Genomic DNA, 17,255 nt, shown 5'->3' with positions numbered 1-17,255 from the left:
GGGGGCGGGACGTGACATCATGAGGGGCGGGGCTATGACGTCACAAGCTCCCGGCTCTAGCGTTCGGAACAGTTTGTTCCAAACACTGAGCAGCGGAGTACCCCTTTAATGCTGTACCATCATTCAAGCAGCTCTACTCTAGGAATTTATTTAAAAGAAAATGTACCTATTGTGTATAGAGATGAGCGAATTTACAGTAAATTTGATTCATCACGAACTTCTCGGCTCGGCAGTTGATGACTTATCCTGCATAAATTAGTTCAGCTTTTAGGTGCTCCCGTGGGCTGGAAAAGGTGGATACAGTCCTAGGAGACTCTTTCCTAGGACTGTATCCACCTTTTCCAGCCCACCGGAGCACCTGAAAGCTGAACTAATTTATGCAGGATAAGTCATCAACTGCCGAGCCGAGAAGTTTGTGACGAACCGAATTTACTGTAAATTCGCCCATCTCTAATTGTGTAAATGTTAGTGTTTTGTTTAAATCATATTTTTAAAGAATTTTCTGTACAGATGATTTCCTAGCAGTGCCCCCCAGATTAGTCTATAGATAACAGACACACCCAATAGATATTACTCACAGATCAGCCTCCCTCTCCCTGCAGAATGACCTTTGGAAAGGTAACCAAGTTAACCTTTTCCATTCATGTGCATAGGACCGCTTCAGTCTATTGTTGCCTAGGTCCATGGGGCTTGCAGTAAATCATCTCTCTAAATGCTATTGAAAACAGCTCAGGCAAGATGGCTGCCCCTCAATAATATATAAAAATATGAAATGAAAAAAAAAAAAACAATTAGAAAATAGATAAGATAAAATAAAACACACTTCAGTATCTGACTCCTATAAGAAAGCAAAAACAAATAGGCAATAAATTCCTATTAAAGATCTCTATAAGAGAGTGCTGATGGCACTATGTATCAGCCTTGTATGGGGGCGGGGGGCCTTGTATGGGGGCGGGGGGCCTTGTATGGGGGCGGGGGGCCTTGTATGGGGGCGGGGGGCCTTGTATGGGGGCGTGGGGGCCTTGTATGGGGGGCGTGGGGGCCTTGTATGGGGGGCGTGGGGGCCTTGTATGGGGGGCGTGGGGGCCTTGTATGGGGGGCGTGGGGGCCTGGTATGGGGGGCGTGGGGGCCTTGTATGGGGGGCGTGGGGGCCTTGTATGGGGGGCGTGGGGGCCTGGTATGGGGGCTGGCGGTCTGGGGCTGGCGGCCTTGTATGGGGGCGGGCAGCCTGGTATACGGTTTATCACCTTGACATTTTCTTCACCACACTGGATTCTATTATTCTTTGTTTCTATTTGCTCTTCCGGCACCTTGTTCCGATGAAATAACGGGGTTCGCGGTCTCTTCTGTAGGCTACATCGGAGTGGTGAACAGAAGCCAGAAGGACATCGATGGGAAGAAGGATATCCGGGCAGCCCTGGCCGCAGAAAGGAAGTTTTTCCTGTCTCATCCTGGGTATCGGCACTTGGCTGACAGAATGGGAACTCCGCACTTACAGAAGGCCTTAAACCAGGTAGAAGTCTATTCTTCATTATGATTTGGTCCTTTACAAACTTTGTACCAGATTTTCAGGCAATGGAATAAAATTTTAATTGTTTCCATGTTTTCTCTGTGTAAAATAAAAGGGTTTTCCTCAGTGGACATCCACTTTCCATATGTCCTCTTTTGCGCCACTCCAGTTTTCTACCGATATCATGCGTGCTCACCATCACTAGTCCTGCAGCACTATTTGTTTTATATCAGCACAGCTGCATTCATTTGTTTCATTACTGTAATTGATATGATCACCATCCTGACCTATAGAAAATCAGTGCTTAATATGTCAAAGGAAGGGGTCTGCCCTGGGTCATCTGACTTCCAGTTAACTATAAAATGACATTATCTACCACATCACTCCTGCTAGCTCCCAGACCCCTCCCCTCCCAGCTCTGTCTGTATACTGCTGCTGCTACCTTTTTGGGAGCAGGATATATAGTAGTTATACTCCCCTCCTCCAGTTCTATATGTATACTGCTGCTTTCTCTATGGGAGCAGGTTATATAGTAGTTAAACCCCTCCCTTCCCAGCTCTGTATACTGCTGCTATATCTATGAGATCAAGTTATATTGTAGTTATACACCTCCCCTCCAGCTCTATCTGTATACTGTTACTGCTATCTGTATGGGATCAGGATATATATAGTATTTATACATCTCCCCTCCAGCTCTATCTGTATACTGCTTCTGCTATCACTGAGATCAGGATATATAGTATTTATACATCTCCCCTCCAGCTCTATCTGTATACTTCTGCAGATATCACTATGAGATCAGGATATATAGCATGTATACACCTCCCCTCAAGCTCTATATGTATACTGCTGCTGATATCACTATGAGATCAGGATATATAGTATTTATACATCTCCCCTCCAGCTCTATCTGTATACTGCTTCTGCTATCACTGAGATCAGGATATATAGTATTTATACATCTCCTCTCCAGCTCTATCTGTATACTTCTGCAGATATCACTATGAGATCAGGATATATAGCATGTATACACCTCCCCTCAAGCTCTATATGTATACTGCTGCTGATATCACTATGAGATCAGGATATATAGTATTTATACATCTCCCCTCCAGCTCTATCTGTATACTGCTTCTGCTATCACTGAGATCAGGATATATAGTATTTATACATCTCCCCTCCAGCTCTATATGTATACTGCTGCTGATATCACTATAAGATCAGGATATATAGTATTTATACACCTCCCCTCCAGCTCTATATGTATACTGCTGCTGATATCACTATAAGATCAGGATATATAGTATTTATACACCTCTCCTCCAGCTCTATATGTATACTGCTGCTGCTATCACTATGAGATCAGGATATAAAGTATTTATACATCTCACCTCCAGCTCTATCTGTATACTGCTGCTGCTATCACTATGAGATAAGGATATATGGTATTTATGCATCTCCCCTCCAGCTCTATATGTATACTGCTGCTAATATCACTATGAGATCAGGATATATAGTATTTACACATCTCCCATCCAGCTCTATCTGTATACTGCTGCTGATATCACTATGAGATGAGGATATATAGTAGTTATACGCCCCTTCCCATGAGTGTGCATGGGGGAGATGTTGGTGCGGTCTATGGTGTATGACCTGCTCTAGTATTTCGGACTCTCCATTAAATCCTACTGTGGTTAGGTCCACATATGGAGGGATCGCTCACATATATCTTGTTTTTGGCATCTTCTTTAGTTGTGGCCACCATTGTATCCTGTTGTTTGGTCCTTTTGCTATTTGTAAGATAATGGGGGAGATTTATCAAAACCTGTCCAGAGGAAAAGTTGCCCAGTTGCCCATAGCAACCAATCAGATCGCTGCTTTCGTTTTGCAGAGGCCTTTTCAAAATGAAAGTAGCGATCTGATTGGATGCTATGGGCAACTTTTCCTCTGGACAGGTTTTGATAAATCTCCCCCAGTGGCACCTCGGGGGTCACATACGATTATGCCTATGTAATTCCTTTTTTTCCCCCTACCTCCTGTATTCCAGCAACTCACCAATCACATCCGGGAGACGCTTCCTGCGCTGAGGAGTAAACTGCAAAGTCAGATGCTTTCCCTGGAAAAGGAGGTTGAAGAATATAAAAACTTCCGCCCCGATGATCCCACCAGAAAAACAAAAGCTCTTCTTCAGTAAGTTACAGGTCCTCCCGCCTGAAGGGGCCACCACTTCTGTGAACATTGTATTATCAACAGGGATAGAAAAGGAGGGGGGGGGGGCTCTGTAAGCAAACAGGTTATCTAGTTATGATAGACCTTTACCTGTTTTGGCCCTCCAGCTGTTGCAAAACTACAACTCCCAGCATGCCTGGACAGCCAACGGCACCCTGGTTGGGAAACACTGCTCTATATCAGTGTTGCTGCCCTCCAGCTGTTGCAAAACTACAACTCCCAGCATGCCCGGACAGCCAACGGCACCCTGGTTGGGAAACACTGCTCTATATCAGTGTTGCTGCCCTCCAGCTGTTGCAAAACTACAACTCCCAGCATGCCCGGACAGCCAACGGCACCCTGGTTGGGAAACACTGCTCTATATCAGTGTTGCTGCCCTCCAGCTGTTGCAAAACTACAACTCCCAGCATGCCCGGACAGCCAACGGCACCCTGGTTGGGGAAACACTGCTCTATATCAGTGTTGCTGCCCTCCAGCTGTTGCAAAACTACAACTCCCAGCATGCCCGGACAGCCAACGGCACCCTGGTTGGGAAACACTGCTCTATATCAGTGTTGCTGCCCTCCAGCTGTTGCAAAACTACAACTCCCAGCATGCCCGGACAGCCAACGGCTGTCCGGGCATGCTGGGAGTTGTAGTTTTGCAACAGCTGGATGGTCGCAGTTTAGCAACCACTGTTCTATATTCTTATACCAGCACCATTTTATCTCAATAAACAGATGTGCGGTCTCTCATTGACTGCAATGTATTTACAAAGTGAATTAAATTACCCATCCGTGTTATAACCTACAGCTGCATTCACATACTAGCAGCCTCAGAGCTGAAATCTCCCAACATTCCTTGCACTCTAAGGGTACGTTCACACTGACAAATATCTGAGCGGAATTTGCGCTGAACAAATCCGCTCAGAAATGACAGTTTTGACAGAAATGACAGCGGATTCCGCACAGAAATCAGTGCGGAGTTCGGCGCAGCATAGGAGACATTGTAAAAAAAATATTTTTTTTGCGCAAATTCCACTGGAATGCCGTGCAATTTCCGTGCGAATTCCGCGCAATTTCCACGCAAATTCCGCACGTAAGTGTGACGGCCTGAAAAAAAATTTACATTGACTTCTATGGAGTTACGACACGAATTCCGCATGAGGAAAGAACATGTTCATTCTTCATGCGGAACGGAATTCAGTGACGGAATTCTGCTAGCGGAAATTCCTCAGTGTGAACCAAGGAGCAGAATTTTCAGTACATACTATGGGGGGTTTTTCACTGCTGAATGATTTGGAGAGGAATAAGCGAGCAGAATTAGGCTGGGTTCACACCACGTTTTGTTAAATACGGTTCCCGTATACGGCTGGGAGGAGGGGGGCGGGGCTTAGTCGCGGTCGACCACGTTTTTGCCTACGGTCGGGAAACCGCATACGGCCGAAAACGAAGCCGACCGGAGGCTGCGGTTCACTCCGGTCGGCTCATAGACTTGCATTAAATATGGTTCCCGAATACGGCTGAGTGCGGGCGCCGCGATTAAGCCCCTCCCCCCCCTCCTCCCAGCCGTATACGGGAACCGTATTTAGCAAAACGTGGTGTGAACCAAGCCTTATTCGCCGAAATTCCTCTCCAAACCCTCAGTGGGAACATACCCTAAAAGTTTGCTGTGTACAGTCCTATTATGGTTTAGAAGCTCAGCTGAGCTGTAGTAGTCTGTTTGCAGTATTGTGAATGCAGCTCTGGAGTATTTACCGCAGTCCTGTATTAGAGATGAGCGAACTTACAGTAAATTCGATTCGTCACAAACTTCTCGGATCGGCGGTTGATGACTTATCCTGCATAAATTAGTTCAGCTTTCCGGTGCTCCGGTGGGGTGGAAAAGGTGGATACAGTCCTAGGAAAGAGTCTCCTAGGATTGTATCCACCTTTTCCAGCCCACTGGAGCACCGGAAAGCTGAACTAATTTATGTAGGAAAAGCCATCAACTGCCGAGCTGAGAAGTTCGTGACGAATCGAATTTACTGTAAGTTCGCTCATCTCTATCCTGTATGTTTGCTATGCAATGTTGCCAACAAATGACCATCCCCCCTTTTCCTCTTTTTAGGATGGTGCAGCAGCTCGGAGTGGATTTCGAGAAGAGAATTGAGGGGTCTGGCGATCAGGTGGACACTCTGGAGCTCTCCGGAGGTGCCAGGATTAACCGGATCTTTCACGAGCGCTTTCCCTTTGAGCTTGTGAAGGTAATTTCGTACCTTGGGTATAAGCGACGGTGCCTCTCGGTAATGCGTATACGTCACGTATCCTATGTAAAATGCATCATTCCAACATATTTGTTCATTTATGATCACTGCTTGCTGTCGGTGAATAAGAATTGTTGTGTACCAGCCTTATTTCACCAGTTGTGGCACTGCAGGAATATTAAAGGAGTACTCTGGTGGAAATCTTTATTTTTTTTTATCAACTGGTGCCAGAAAGTTTAAACAGATTTGTAAATTACTTCTATAAAAAAAAATCTTAAATCCTTCCAGTACTTCCAGAATACTGCAGAAGAAATTCTTTTCTTTTTGAAATACAGAGCTCTCTGCTGACATCACGAGCACAGTGCTCTCTGCTGACATCTCTGTCCATTTTAAGAACTGTCCAAAGTAGGAGAAAATCCCCATAGCAAACACATGCTGCTCTGGACAGTTCCTAAAATGAACAGAGATGTCAGCAGAGAGCACTGTGGTTGTGATGTCAGCAGAGAGCCCTGCGTCCCAAAAAGAAAATAATTTCCTCTGTAGTTTTCAGCAGCTAATAAGTACTGGAATGATTAAGATTTTTTTTAATAGAAATAATTAACAAATCTGTTTTAACTTTCTAACACCAGTTGATTTAAAAAAAAAAATATAATAATAATAATTTCCGCAGAGTACCCCTTTAACACCTTAGAGGTGTATTCTGCCGAAACACATTTTATCCCCTATCCAAAGGATAAGGGAATAAGATGTCTGCTCGCGGGGGGGGGACAGAGCGAACGCCGCTCCATGCTGGATGACTGGCAGCTACAACCGCTGCGCTCCCTCCATTCATGTCTATGGGGGGGGTGATGGCTATGCACTAGCCGTCGCGTCCCATCCTATAGACATGAACGGAGGTGGCATAGATTGACATACCAAGCTCGGAAGTTCTAAGCTCCTGTGTTCCGGACGCCGCCGCTGTCGACCCGGAGATGGCGGGGGTCCCCAGCGGTTGGATCCCCGCGTTCAGACATCTTATCTCCTATCCTTTGGATAGGGGATATACATTTTTTTTGGCTGAGTACCCCTTTAATGACACGCACCGCAGGAGGTTGCTTCAAAGCCAGTGAGAAATAACTACTTTTAGTAGGCAGGACTCTATTAAAGGAGTAGTCCAGCTTTTTAAAAATGTATCCTCTATCCAAAGCATAGGGATTAAGTGTCAGATTGCGCAGGGGGTCCGACTGCTGGGACCCTCCACAGAAAGCGACACACTCCCTAACTCCAGCTGTTGCAAAACTACAACTCCCAGCATGCCCTTTGGCTTTTCTTGCAGTTATACAACAGCTGGAGGCACACTGGTAGCGAAACACTGAGTTAGGTAACAAACTCTGTTTCACAACCATTGTGCCTTCAGCGGTTTTAAAACTGCAACTCTTAGCATGCATTGACAGCTGAAGGGCATGCTGGGAGCTGTAGTTATTCAACAGCTAGAGGCATACTACTACAACTCGTGTCGGTGATAGGACCCAGGACAGGCAGGGGGAGAGAAGCGGGTGGCGGCGGCGGTGGTCTCTGGCTCTGCAAAGGCCGCTGCAATTCATTGATTTAAAGCGCCCGCTTTAAATCAATGATCTTCTGCGGTGTCGCCGGGGGGGGGGGGATAAATAGCCGATAACTTATACCGGGATATCGGTATAAGTTATCGGCCCTAACCTCCACAGAGTATCGGCCCTAAAAAAAACGGTCGATCCCTAATAGGTATAGATATGTTTAATGAAGAATAATTATCATTACTGGAGTCCCAGCGTCCCATATTGTGATGGAGCGGGGGCCTAGCAGTAGTGTGTGTTCTTTCCTGCCACACCATGTAACTGGTAGGTTCAAGAGACACCGTTTTCATGATCAGTGGTGGTCCCAGAGGTTGAGACTTAAGCAGTCACACTCTCCCCTTTATATCAACTGGATAAAATATATATTTTTGTTATGGGACACCCACTCTGAGATTCCTTTCTTTAACCCTCTTCTTTCCATTCAAGATGGAGTTTGACGAGAAGGATCTGCGGAGAGAAATCAGCTACGCCATTAAGAACATCCACGGTGTGAGGTGAGTGCGCTCTGCCCATGTCCTTCTACATATGGCACTTTCCTTATCCTCCACAGGTTTGATCATGTCTCACCCCCACTGTCATCTCTGTCTCTCTCTCGCCCTTAAAGGACAGGTCTCTTCACCCCAGATATGGCGTTTGAGGCTATAGTGAAGAAGCAGGTGATAAAATTGAAGGAACCGTGCCTGAAGTGCGTGGATCTGGTCATCCAGGAACTCATCAACACTGTGAGACAATGTACAACCAAGGTGAGGCCTCCAGGATAGGATGGGACTGTACCGGACCGGCACAAGGAGGTGTAAAACGAAAGGTTCTGGGGAAAAAGTTTCAGCAGCACTTTCATGTTCTCTGTTTGCATTCAGTGAATGGAAATAATCTGATCTACCTCTAGAAGCTAAAGGCCTAGTGTAGGCCTAAAAGGCTATGTTTCCCCACCAGGGTTCCTCAAGCTAATGCAAAACGACAACTCCCAGTATGCCCGGACAGCCAATGGCTGTCCGGGCATGCTGGGAGTTGTAGTTTTGCATCAGCTAGAGGCACACTGGTTGGGAAAAAAAATAAAGAATATGCTGAGGTGGTGGGGAAAAATTTAGAAAAAAAAAAGCCATACTTACCCAGCAGTGGTCCCCAGCAGCTTCCAGCTCTGTCCGATCCCCTGATGTTCTCTTTTTCTTCTTGCTTCCAATACGCGCATTATGAGCAGGTCCTGCCCACTTAGCTCTGGCGTTTTAAAGGGGTACTCCGCTGCTCAGCGTTTGCAACAAAGTGTTCCGAATGCTTAGAGCCGGAGCCAGTAACTCGTGACGTCATAGCCCCGCCCCCTCATGATGTCACACCCCACCCCCTCAATGCAAGTCTATGGGAGGGGGCGTGGCCGCTGTCTCGCCCCCCCTCCCATAGACTTGCATTGAGGGGGCAGGGCTATGGCGTCACGAGCTCCCGGTGCCGGCTCTAAGCATTCGGAACATCTTGTTCCAAACACTGAGCAGCGGAGTACTCCTTTAAAGGGGTACTCCGGTGGAAAACTTTTTTTTTTTTTAATCAACTGGTGCCAGAAAGTTAAACAGATTTGTAAATTACAGTGTGAATTCAGGTAGAAAAGCAGACATGGTGCACATCTACAATCTTGTATAATGATCTGATTGCTTCTCAGCATAATATCAAAAACTAACAGGTTGTTAGTATACATTTTTGATCAAAAAGTACAAGCCCACTCGCCACGTCAAGGCCACCTATTTAGAGTGGGTCCCTAACTTCCCTAGCATAAAATGGCGCAGCACCGAGCGGCGACCACCACCGCCGCGACACCAATGCCCACAGGGGGGAACGACCCACCGGCAGAGCGGCCCCAATGCCACTCAAACCAGTCTATGGGCCGCACCCCCCCCCCCCCCCCCCCCGCAGATTTGTAAATTACTTCTATTAAAAAATCTTACTCCTTCCAGTACTTATTAGCTGCTGAATACTACAGAGGAAATTATTTTATTTTTGGAACACAGAGCTCTCTGCTGACATCTCTGTCCGTTTTAGGAACTGTCCAGAGCAGCATATGTTTGCTATGGGGATTTTCTCCTACTCTGGACAGTTCCTAAAATGGCCAGAGATGTCAGCAGAGAGCTCTGTGTTCCAAAAAGAAAATAATTTCCTCTGTAGTATTCAGCAGTTAATAAGTACTGGAAGGATTGAGATTTTTTTTAATAGAAGTAATTTACAAATCTGTTTAACTTTCTGGCACCAGTTGATAAAAAAAAAAGTTTTCCACCGGAGTACCCCTTTAACACGCCATTTCTTTGTGCCGCCTCAGTAATGCGTCATTAGGCCGGTTTCACATTGCGAAATCTCTAGACTGAATTTCTGCAGGAGATCCCGCGGGCGGTGCTAGGATCAGACGGGCCGCATTGCCGTCCCCTATAGACAGCAATGCGTTTGAGCAGATCCGCTCAGAAAAGCATTGTTGTGTATGGGGACGGCAACGGAGTCCCGCATGGTCATGCCGCTGCCCGTGGGATCTCTGGCAGGAATTCCGTCCAGGGATTCCGCAATGTGAACCCAGCCTTGTAACTTTACCCGCTTTTGTCATAGCATAGAAACAAGATTAGAGATGAGCGAACTTACAGTAAATTCGATTTGTCACGAACTTCTCGGTTCGGCAGTTGATGACTTTTCCTGCATAAATTAGTTCAGCTTTCAGGTGCTCCGGTGGGCTGGAAAAGGTGGATACAGTCCTAGAAGACTCTTTCCTAGGACTGTATCCACCTTTTCCAGCCCACCGGAGCACCTGAAAGCTGAACTAATTTATGCAGGAAAAGTCATCAACTGCCGAGCCGAGAAGTTCGTGACGAATCGAATTTACTGTAAGTTCGCTCATCTCTAAACAAGATATTAAAGATTAATTTCCGCTTTATTATAGTAAGCGAAAAGAGCTTACTAGATCTTATGGTAGGTCTATTTTAAGCAAATTTTGACATTTGGGGAGGTCAGCGGTCCGGCTATCCTGTCCATAACTCTATTAGGACAATGGCTAATTCAGAACAGGAGACCTTACAATCTAGTTATCCAGGGTCTAATATGGACAAAGCACATTACCGGGAGTCGTGTCTCGGCTGTGCGGCTCTCGCGTGGTTTCTTAGTAGCTGAGACCAATACGTCTTGGGGCTGTGACCTGAATGCTCCCGGGTTCTAGAAATATATTGAAGATTGAGCAGCTCAGAATGGCCGTAAAGCGCATCTTTCAGCAGTTTTGCCAAAGCAAACCATGTGACAGCCCCTAATAGCCACCAGGAAGGGGAGATAGGTCCTTCGAGGAGGACTCCTTTCCGGGGTTCCCTTAGGATTGACAGCTCTAGTGGTTTTTGACTGGATGCTAGAGCTGTCAATCATTAGTGAGAGGTGGGTGAAGAGCCCACCTTCAGGACTATATTTGCGCTTTCCTTCCTGGCTGCCAGAAACAGTCTATAAAATGGCCTTGCCGTCTGTCATGTATAACCCTCACTGATGACCAATGATCCTTAGACTATTTTAAAGGGGTACTCTTCCCCTAGACATCTTATCCCCTATCCAAAGATGTCTGATCGTAGGGGTCCCACCGCTGGGGAACCCCCGCGATCTTGGCTGCGGCACTGGCAGTGCACACACACACTCAATGCCGGGTGGAGGCTTGTGACGTCACGGCCACTCCCCGCTCATGACATCACGGCCACGCCCCCTCAATGCAAGTCTATGGGAGGGGGCGTGACTGCCGTCACGCCCCCTCCAATAGACTTGCATTGAGGGGGCGCGGCCGTGATATCTTGAGTGGGCGTGACCGTGACATCACGAGCCTCCGGTGCTTCACCTGACGCTCTAAACGAACGCCGGGGGCAGCAGGGAGATGGCAGATGTCCCCAGTGGTGGGACCCCCGCGATCAGACATCTTATTCCCTATTCTTATGATAGGGGATAAGATGTCTAGGGGCGGAGTACCCCTTTAACAGAATGAAAAGGGAATGTATTGTGCTCCTGGCTGTGGCTGGGTATGTCACCTGTTTTCCCCTGCTTCCTCCCTCTTTTTCCTTTTACTAACTTTAACCTGTTCTTTACTCCTCCCTCGACTATGACGTCACTGGGTCAGAGGGCAACGTCTCATACGGAGGGTAAACGTTCAAGTGGTCTCCATCTTCAGAATGTATTCAGATACGATGACTTAAGATATATATATATGTATCAAGACACAAGTCTCCTATACCCATTAATGAGAACCTTCTTGGTATCAGATCCTGTCTGTTGCCAGGGAGCTGTCATCATACATAGGGGTCTGGGGAGCTCTATGGAGCCGTCATCATACATAGGAGTCTGGGGAGCTCTATGGAGCGGTCATCATACATAGGAGTCTGGGGAGCTTTATGGAGCTGTCATCATACATAGGGGTCTGGGGAGCTCTATGGAGCTGTCATCATACATGGGAGTCTGGGGAGCTCTATGGAGCGGTCATCATACATGGGAGCCTGGGGAGCTCTATGGAGCTGTCATCATACATGGGAGTCTGGGGAACTCTATGGAGCTGTCATCATACGTAGGAGACTGGGGAGCTCTATGGAGCTGTCATCATACATGGGAGTCTGGGGAGCTCTATGGAGCGGTCATCATACATGGGAGCCTGGGGAGCTCTATGGAGCTGTCATCATACATGGGAGTCTGGGGAACTCTATGGAGCTGTCATCATACATAGGGGTCTGGGGAGCTCTATGGAGCTGTCATCATACATAGGAGTCTGGGGAGCTCCGTAGAGCTGTCATCATACATAGGAGTCTGGGGAGCTCTATGGAGCAGTCATCATACATGGGAGTCTGGGGAACTCTATGGAGCTGTCATCATACATAGGGGTCTGGGGAGCTCTATGGAGCTGTCATCATACATAGGAGTCTGGGGAGCTCTATGGAGCTGTCATCATACATAGGAGTCTGGGGAGCTCTATGGAGGTGTCATCATACATAGGAGTCTGGGGAGCTCTATGGAGCTGTCATCATACATAGGGGTCTGGGGAGCTCTATGGAGCCGTCATCATACATGGGAGTCTGGGGAGCTCTATGGAGCTGTCATCATACGTAGGAGTCTGGGGAGCTCTATGGAGCTGTCATCATACATAGGAGTCTGGGGAGCTCTATGGAGCGGTCATCATACATGGGAGTCTGGGGAGCTCTATGGAGCCGTCATCATACATAGGAGTCTGGGGAACTCTATGGAGCGGTCATCATACATAGGAGTCTGGGGAGCTCTATGGAGCGGTCATCATACATAGGAGTCTGGGGAGCTCTATGGAGCGGTCATCATACATGGGAGTCTGGGGAGCTCTATGGAGCGGTCATCATACATGGGAGTCTGGGGAGCTCTATGGAGCTGTCATCATACATGGGAGTCTGGGGAGCTCTATGGAGCTGTCATCATACATGGGAGCCTGGGGAGCTCTATGGAGCTGTCATCATACATGGGAGTCTGGGGAACTCTATGGAGCTGTCATCATACATAGGGGTCTGGGGAGCTCTATGGAGCTGTCATCATACATAGGGGTCTGGGGAGCTCTATGGAGCCGTCATCATACATAGGAGTCTGGGGAGCTCTATGGAGCTGTCATCATACATAGGAGTCTGGGAGCTCTATGGAGCTGTCATCATACATAGGAGTCTGGGGAGCTTTATGGAGCTGTCATCATACATAGGAGTCTGGGGGGCTCTATGGAGCTGTCATCATACATAGGAGTCTGGGGAGCTCTATGGAGCTGTCATCATACATAGGAGTCTGGGGGGCTCTATTGAGCTGTCATCATACATAGGAGTCTGGGGAGCTCTATGGAGCCGTCATCATACATAGGAGTCTGGGGAGCTCTATGGAGCGGTCATCATACATAGGAGTCTGGGGAGCTTTATGGAGCTGTCATCATACATAGGGGTCTGGGGAGCTCTATGGAGCTGTCATCATACATGGGAGTCTGGGGAGCTCTATGGAGCGGTCATCATACATGGGAGCCTGGGGAGCTCTATGGAGCTGTCATCATACATGGGAGTCTGGGGAACTCTATGGAGCTGTCATCATACGTAGGAGACTGGGGAGCTCTATGGAGCTGTCATCATACATGGGAGTCTGGGGAGCTCTATGGAGCGGTCATCATACATGGGAGCCTGGGGAGCTCTATGGAGCTGTCATCATACATGGGAGTCTGGGGAACTCTATGGAGCTGTCATCATACATAGGGGTCTGGGGAGCTCTATGGAGCTGTCATCATACATAGGAGTCTGGGGAGCTCCGTAGAGCTGTCATCATACATAGGAGTCTGGGGAGCTCTATGGAGCAGTCATCATACATGGGAGTCTGGGGAACTCTATGGAGCTGTCATCATACATAGGGGTCTGGGGAGCTCTATGGAGCTGTCATCATACATAGGAGTCTGGGGAGCTCTATGGAGCTGTCATCATACATAGGAGTCTGGGGAGCTCTATGGAGGTGTCATCATACATAGGAGTCTGGGGAGCTCTATGGAGCTGTCATCATACATAGGGGTCTGGGGAGCTCTATGGAGCCGTCATCATACATGGGAGTCTGGGGAGCTCTATGGAGCTGTCATCATACGTAGGAGTCTGGGGAGCTCTATGGAGCTGTCATCATACATAGGAGTCTGGGGAGCTCTATGGAGCGGTCATCATACATGGGAGTCTGGGGAGCTCTATGGAGCCGTCATCATACATAGGAGTCTGGGGAACTCTATGGAGCTGTCATCATACATAGGAGTCTGGGGAGCTCTATGGAGCGGTCATCATACATAGGAGTCTGGGGAGCTCTATGGAGCGGTCATCATACATGGGAGTCTGGGGAGCTCTATGGAGCGGTCATCATACATGGGAGTCTGGGGAGCTCTATGGAGCTGTCATCATACATGGGAGTCTGGGGAGCTCTATGGAGCTGTCATCATACATGGGAGCCTGGGGAGCTCTATGGAGCTGTCATCATACATGGGAGTCTGGGGAACTCTATGGAGCTGTCATCATACATAGGGGTCTGGGGAGCTCTATGGAGCTGTCATCATACATAGGGGTCTGGGGAGCTCTATGGAGCCGTCATCATACATAGGAGTCTGGGGAGCTCTATGGAGCTGTCATCATACATAGGAGTCTGGGAGCTCTATGGAGCTGTCATCATACATAGGAGTCTGGGGAGCTTTATGGAGCTGTCATCATACATAGGAGTCTGGGGGGCTCTATGGAGCTGTCATCATACATAGGAGTCTGGGGAGCTCTATGGAGCTGTCATCATACATAGGAGTCTGGGGGGCTCTATTGAGCTGTCATCATACATAGGAGTCTGGGGAGCTCTATGGAGCTGTCATCATACATAGGAGTCTGGGGAGCTCTATGGAGCTGTCATCATACATAGGAGTCTGGGGAGCTCTATGGAGCTGTCATCATACATAGGAGTCTGGGGGGCTCTATGGAGCTGTCATCATACATAGGAGTCTGGGGGGCTCTATGGAGCTGTCGTCATACATAGGAGTCTGGGGAGCTCTATGGAGCGGTCATCATACATAGGAGTCTGGGGAGCTCTATGGAGCCGTCGTCATACATAGGAGTCTGGGGAGCTCTATGGAGCTGTCATCATACATAGGAGTCTGGGGAGCTCTATGGAGCTGTCATCATACATAGGAGTCCGGGGAGCTCTATGGAGCGGTGTTATACTTGTCTGTCTTGATACATATATGTTCCATGAAACACACACATGTCTATGTGTGGAGCCGCCTCCTGTCTGACCATGTGAATCTCCAGCACACTATTCATTGATGCTGCTTTCATGGAGCTTTTGCATTTTCATTTTAAATGGCTGCACTGGTAAACAGCACCACCCTTGTCCATAGTCCGTGTCTAGTATTGCAGCTCAGCCTACGAAGTATTTCACTTACTGGAATAAAGAAACAAAACAGACCCTTTTTCTTATTATTTTTCTTTTTCTTATTATAATTTCCCTCTGATAAATTGATGGCATATTGCAGAATGTGCCATCACTTTATTAAAGTGTACCTGTTGTCAACAAAAACGGTTTGTACAATGTAGATATTACCATTATATGTATATTTGCAATATACATTTGTTAAAAAATGTGTATATTTTTGGGTAAAAAAGTGCTATCCCTGCAGCTATTGCCTGTGTGTCTGAGTCCAAATACAGGAAGCGAGGGTAGGAGAAGCAGGGCTCTGTGCAGACTCCTGGCTTGTCAATCATCCTGATATGTGAGTCCGTAGCATGTCACAGAGCCTCACTCTACAGGGCCCGGCTTGGCCCTCAGTGTACAGGGCCCGGCTTGGCCCTCAGTGTACAGGGCCCGGCTTGGCCCTCAGTGTACAGGCCCCGGCTTGTCCCTCAGTGTACAGGGCCCAGCTTGTCCCTCAGTGTACAGGCCCCGGCTTGGCCCTCAGTGTACAGGGCCCAGCTTGTCCCTCAGTGTACAGGGCCCAGCTTGTCCCTCAGTGTACAGGGCCCTGCTTGGCCCTCAGTGTACAGGGCCCTGCTTGGCCCTCGGTGTACAGGGCCCTGCTTGGCCCTCGGTGTACAGGGCCCTGCTTGGCCCTCGGTGTACAGGGCCCTGCTTGGCCCTCGGTGTACAGGGCCCTGCTTGGCCCTCGGTGTACAGGGCCCTGCTTGGCCCTCGGTGTACAGGGCCCTGCTTGGCCCTCGGTGTACAGGGCCCTGCTTGGCCCTCGGTGTACAGGGCCCTGCTTGGCCCTCGGTGTACAGGGCCCTGCTTGGCCCTCGGTGTACAGGGCCCTGCTTGGCCACCATCACTTCCTGTATTTGGTCTCCTCACAGAGAAAAAAATATACTCCTTTTTTAACCAATGTATATTACAAATATTCATATAATGGTATTATCTACATTATATAAAAAGTTTTGGTTGATGACCGGTACACTTTAACAGTGGTGGACCGACCTCTGGGACCCTCGTATGAGAGACTGGGCATTGTGTTCATAGGAACCAGTATTCCATGGCTGCATTTGCACTTTGCTTACCTCAGCCTATGTCAGTGTTTCCCAACCATTGCGCCTCCAGCTGTTGCAAAACTGCAACTCCCATCATGCCCGGACAGCCTTTGGCTGTAGTTTTGCAACAGCTGGAGGCGCAATAGTTTGGAAACACTGGCCTATGTTATTAGATGTATTTATAGAAAATTCTGATCCTAGGTGTCCAATGTTCAGGATCCTTGTCTCTTAGAGTGAAGAATGACTTAAAAAAGCATCTCTTGCTCCTGTGTAATTCTTAGTTTCTCCTGTGGAGGTGCTGTAGAAAAATTGAACACTCAGTGCCAGGTGTCTCCTCGTTGGCTCCCAAAGTCATCTGCTGTTGTCAGGGGACTCTTCTGATCAGTGGAGGGCCTCTTTAATGCTTGATGCTTCTCATTAATACCAACCATCCATCATCTTGCTCATGCATGCTGGAACAGTGTAAGCTTGTGGGACCTCCCTCAAGTGAGACACCATATACACCTAGTATGGGGCCGTGTGATTTGTGACCATTGACCTCCTTCTATTCCACTCCTACCAGCTGGCTTCTTACCCCAGACTTCGAGAAGAGAGTGAAAGGATAATCACGACATACGTCCGAGAGCGGGAAGGAAAAACAAAAGACCAGGTAGGTGGTTAACAAATTCTGGGTCTTGTCTTTTAATGTAATACCCCATTTAATTTT

The 17,255-nt window shown here is 48.0% G+C and overlaps 1 protein-coding gene across 3 annotated transcripts in view; it reads left to right on the top strand.

Moving 5' to 3' along the window:
- The window catches only part of DNM2 (dynamin 2), a 91,947-nt gene that overhangs the window by 29,554 nt on the left and 45,138 nt on the right, over positions 1-17,255 (top strand). For all 3 annotated transcript variants that reach the window (XM_056570513.1, XM_056570512.1, XM_056570511.1), the window contains exons 6-11: positions 1,354-1,514; positions 3,559-3,701; positions 5,829-5,964; positions 7,983-8,050; positions 8,161-8,299; positions 17,112-17,198. In XM_056570513.1, coding sequence (XP_056426488.1) covers positions 1,354-1,514; positions 3,559-3,701; positions 5,829-5,964; positions 7,983-8,050; positions 8,161-8,299; positions 17,112-17,198 — 734 coding nt within the window. The remainder of the gene's footprint in view (positions 1-1,353; positions 1,515-3,558; positions 3,702-5,828; positions 5,965-7,982; positions 8,051-8,160; positions 8,300-17,111; positions 17,199-17,255) is intronic.

Source organism: Hyla sarda, chromosome 4, assembly GCF_029499605.1.
Source record: "Hyla sarda isolate aHylSar1 chromosome 4, aHylSar1.hap1, whole genome shotgun sequence".
Classification (NCBI taxonomy): Eukaryota; Metazoa; Chordata; class Amphibia; order Anura; family Hylidae; genus Hyla; species Hyla sarda.
Note: the sequence above shows the minus strand (reverse complement) of the source record. Positions and strands in the feature narration are given on the sequence as shown.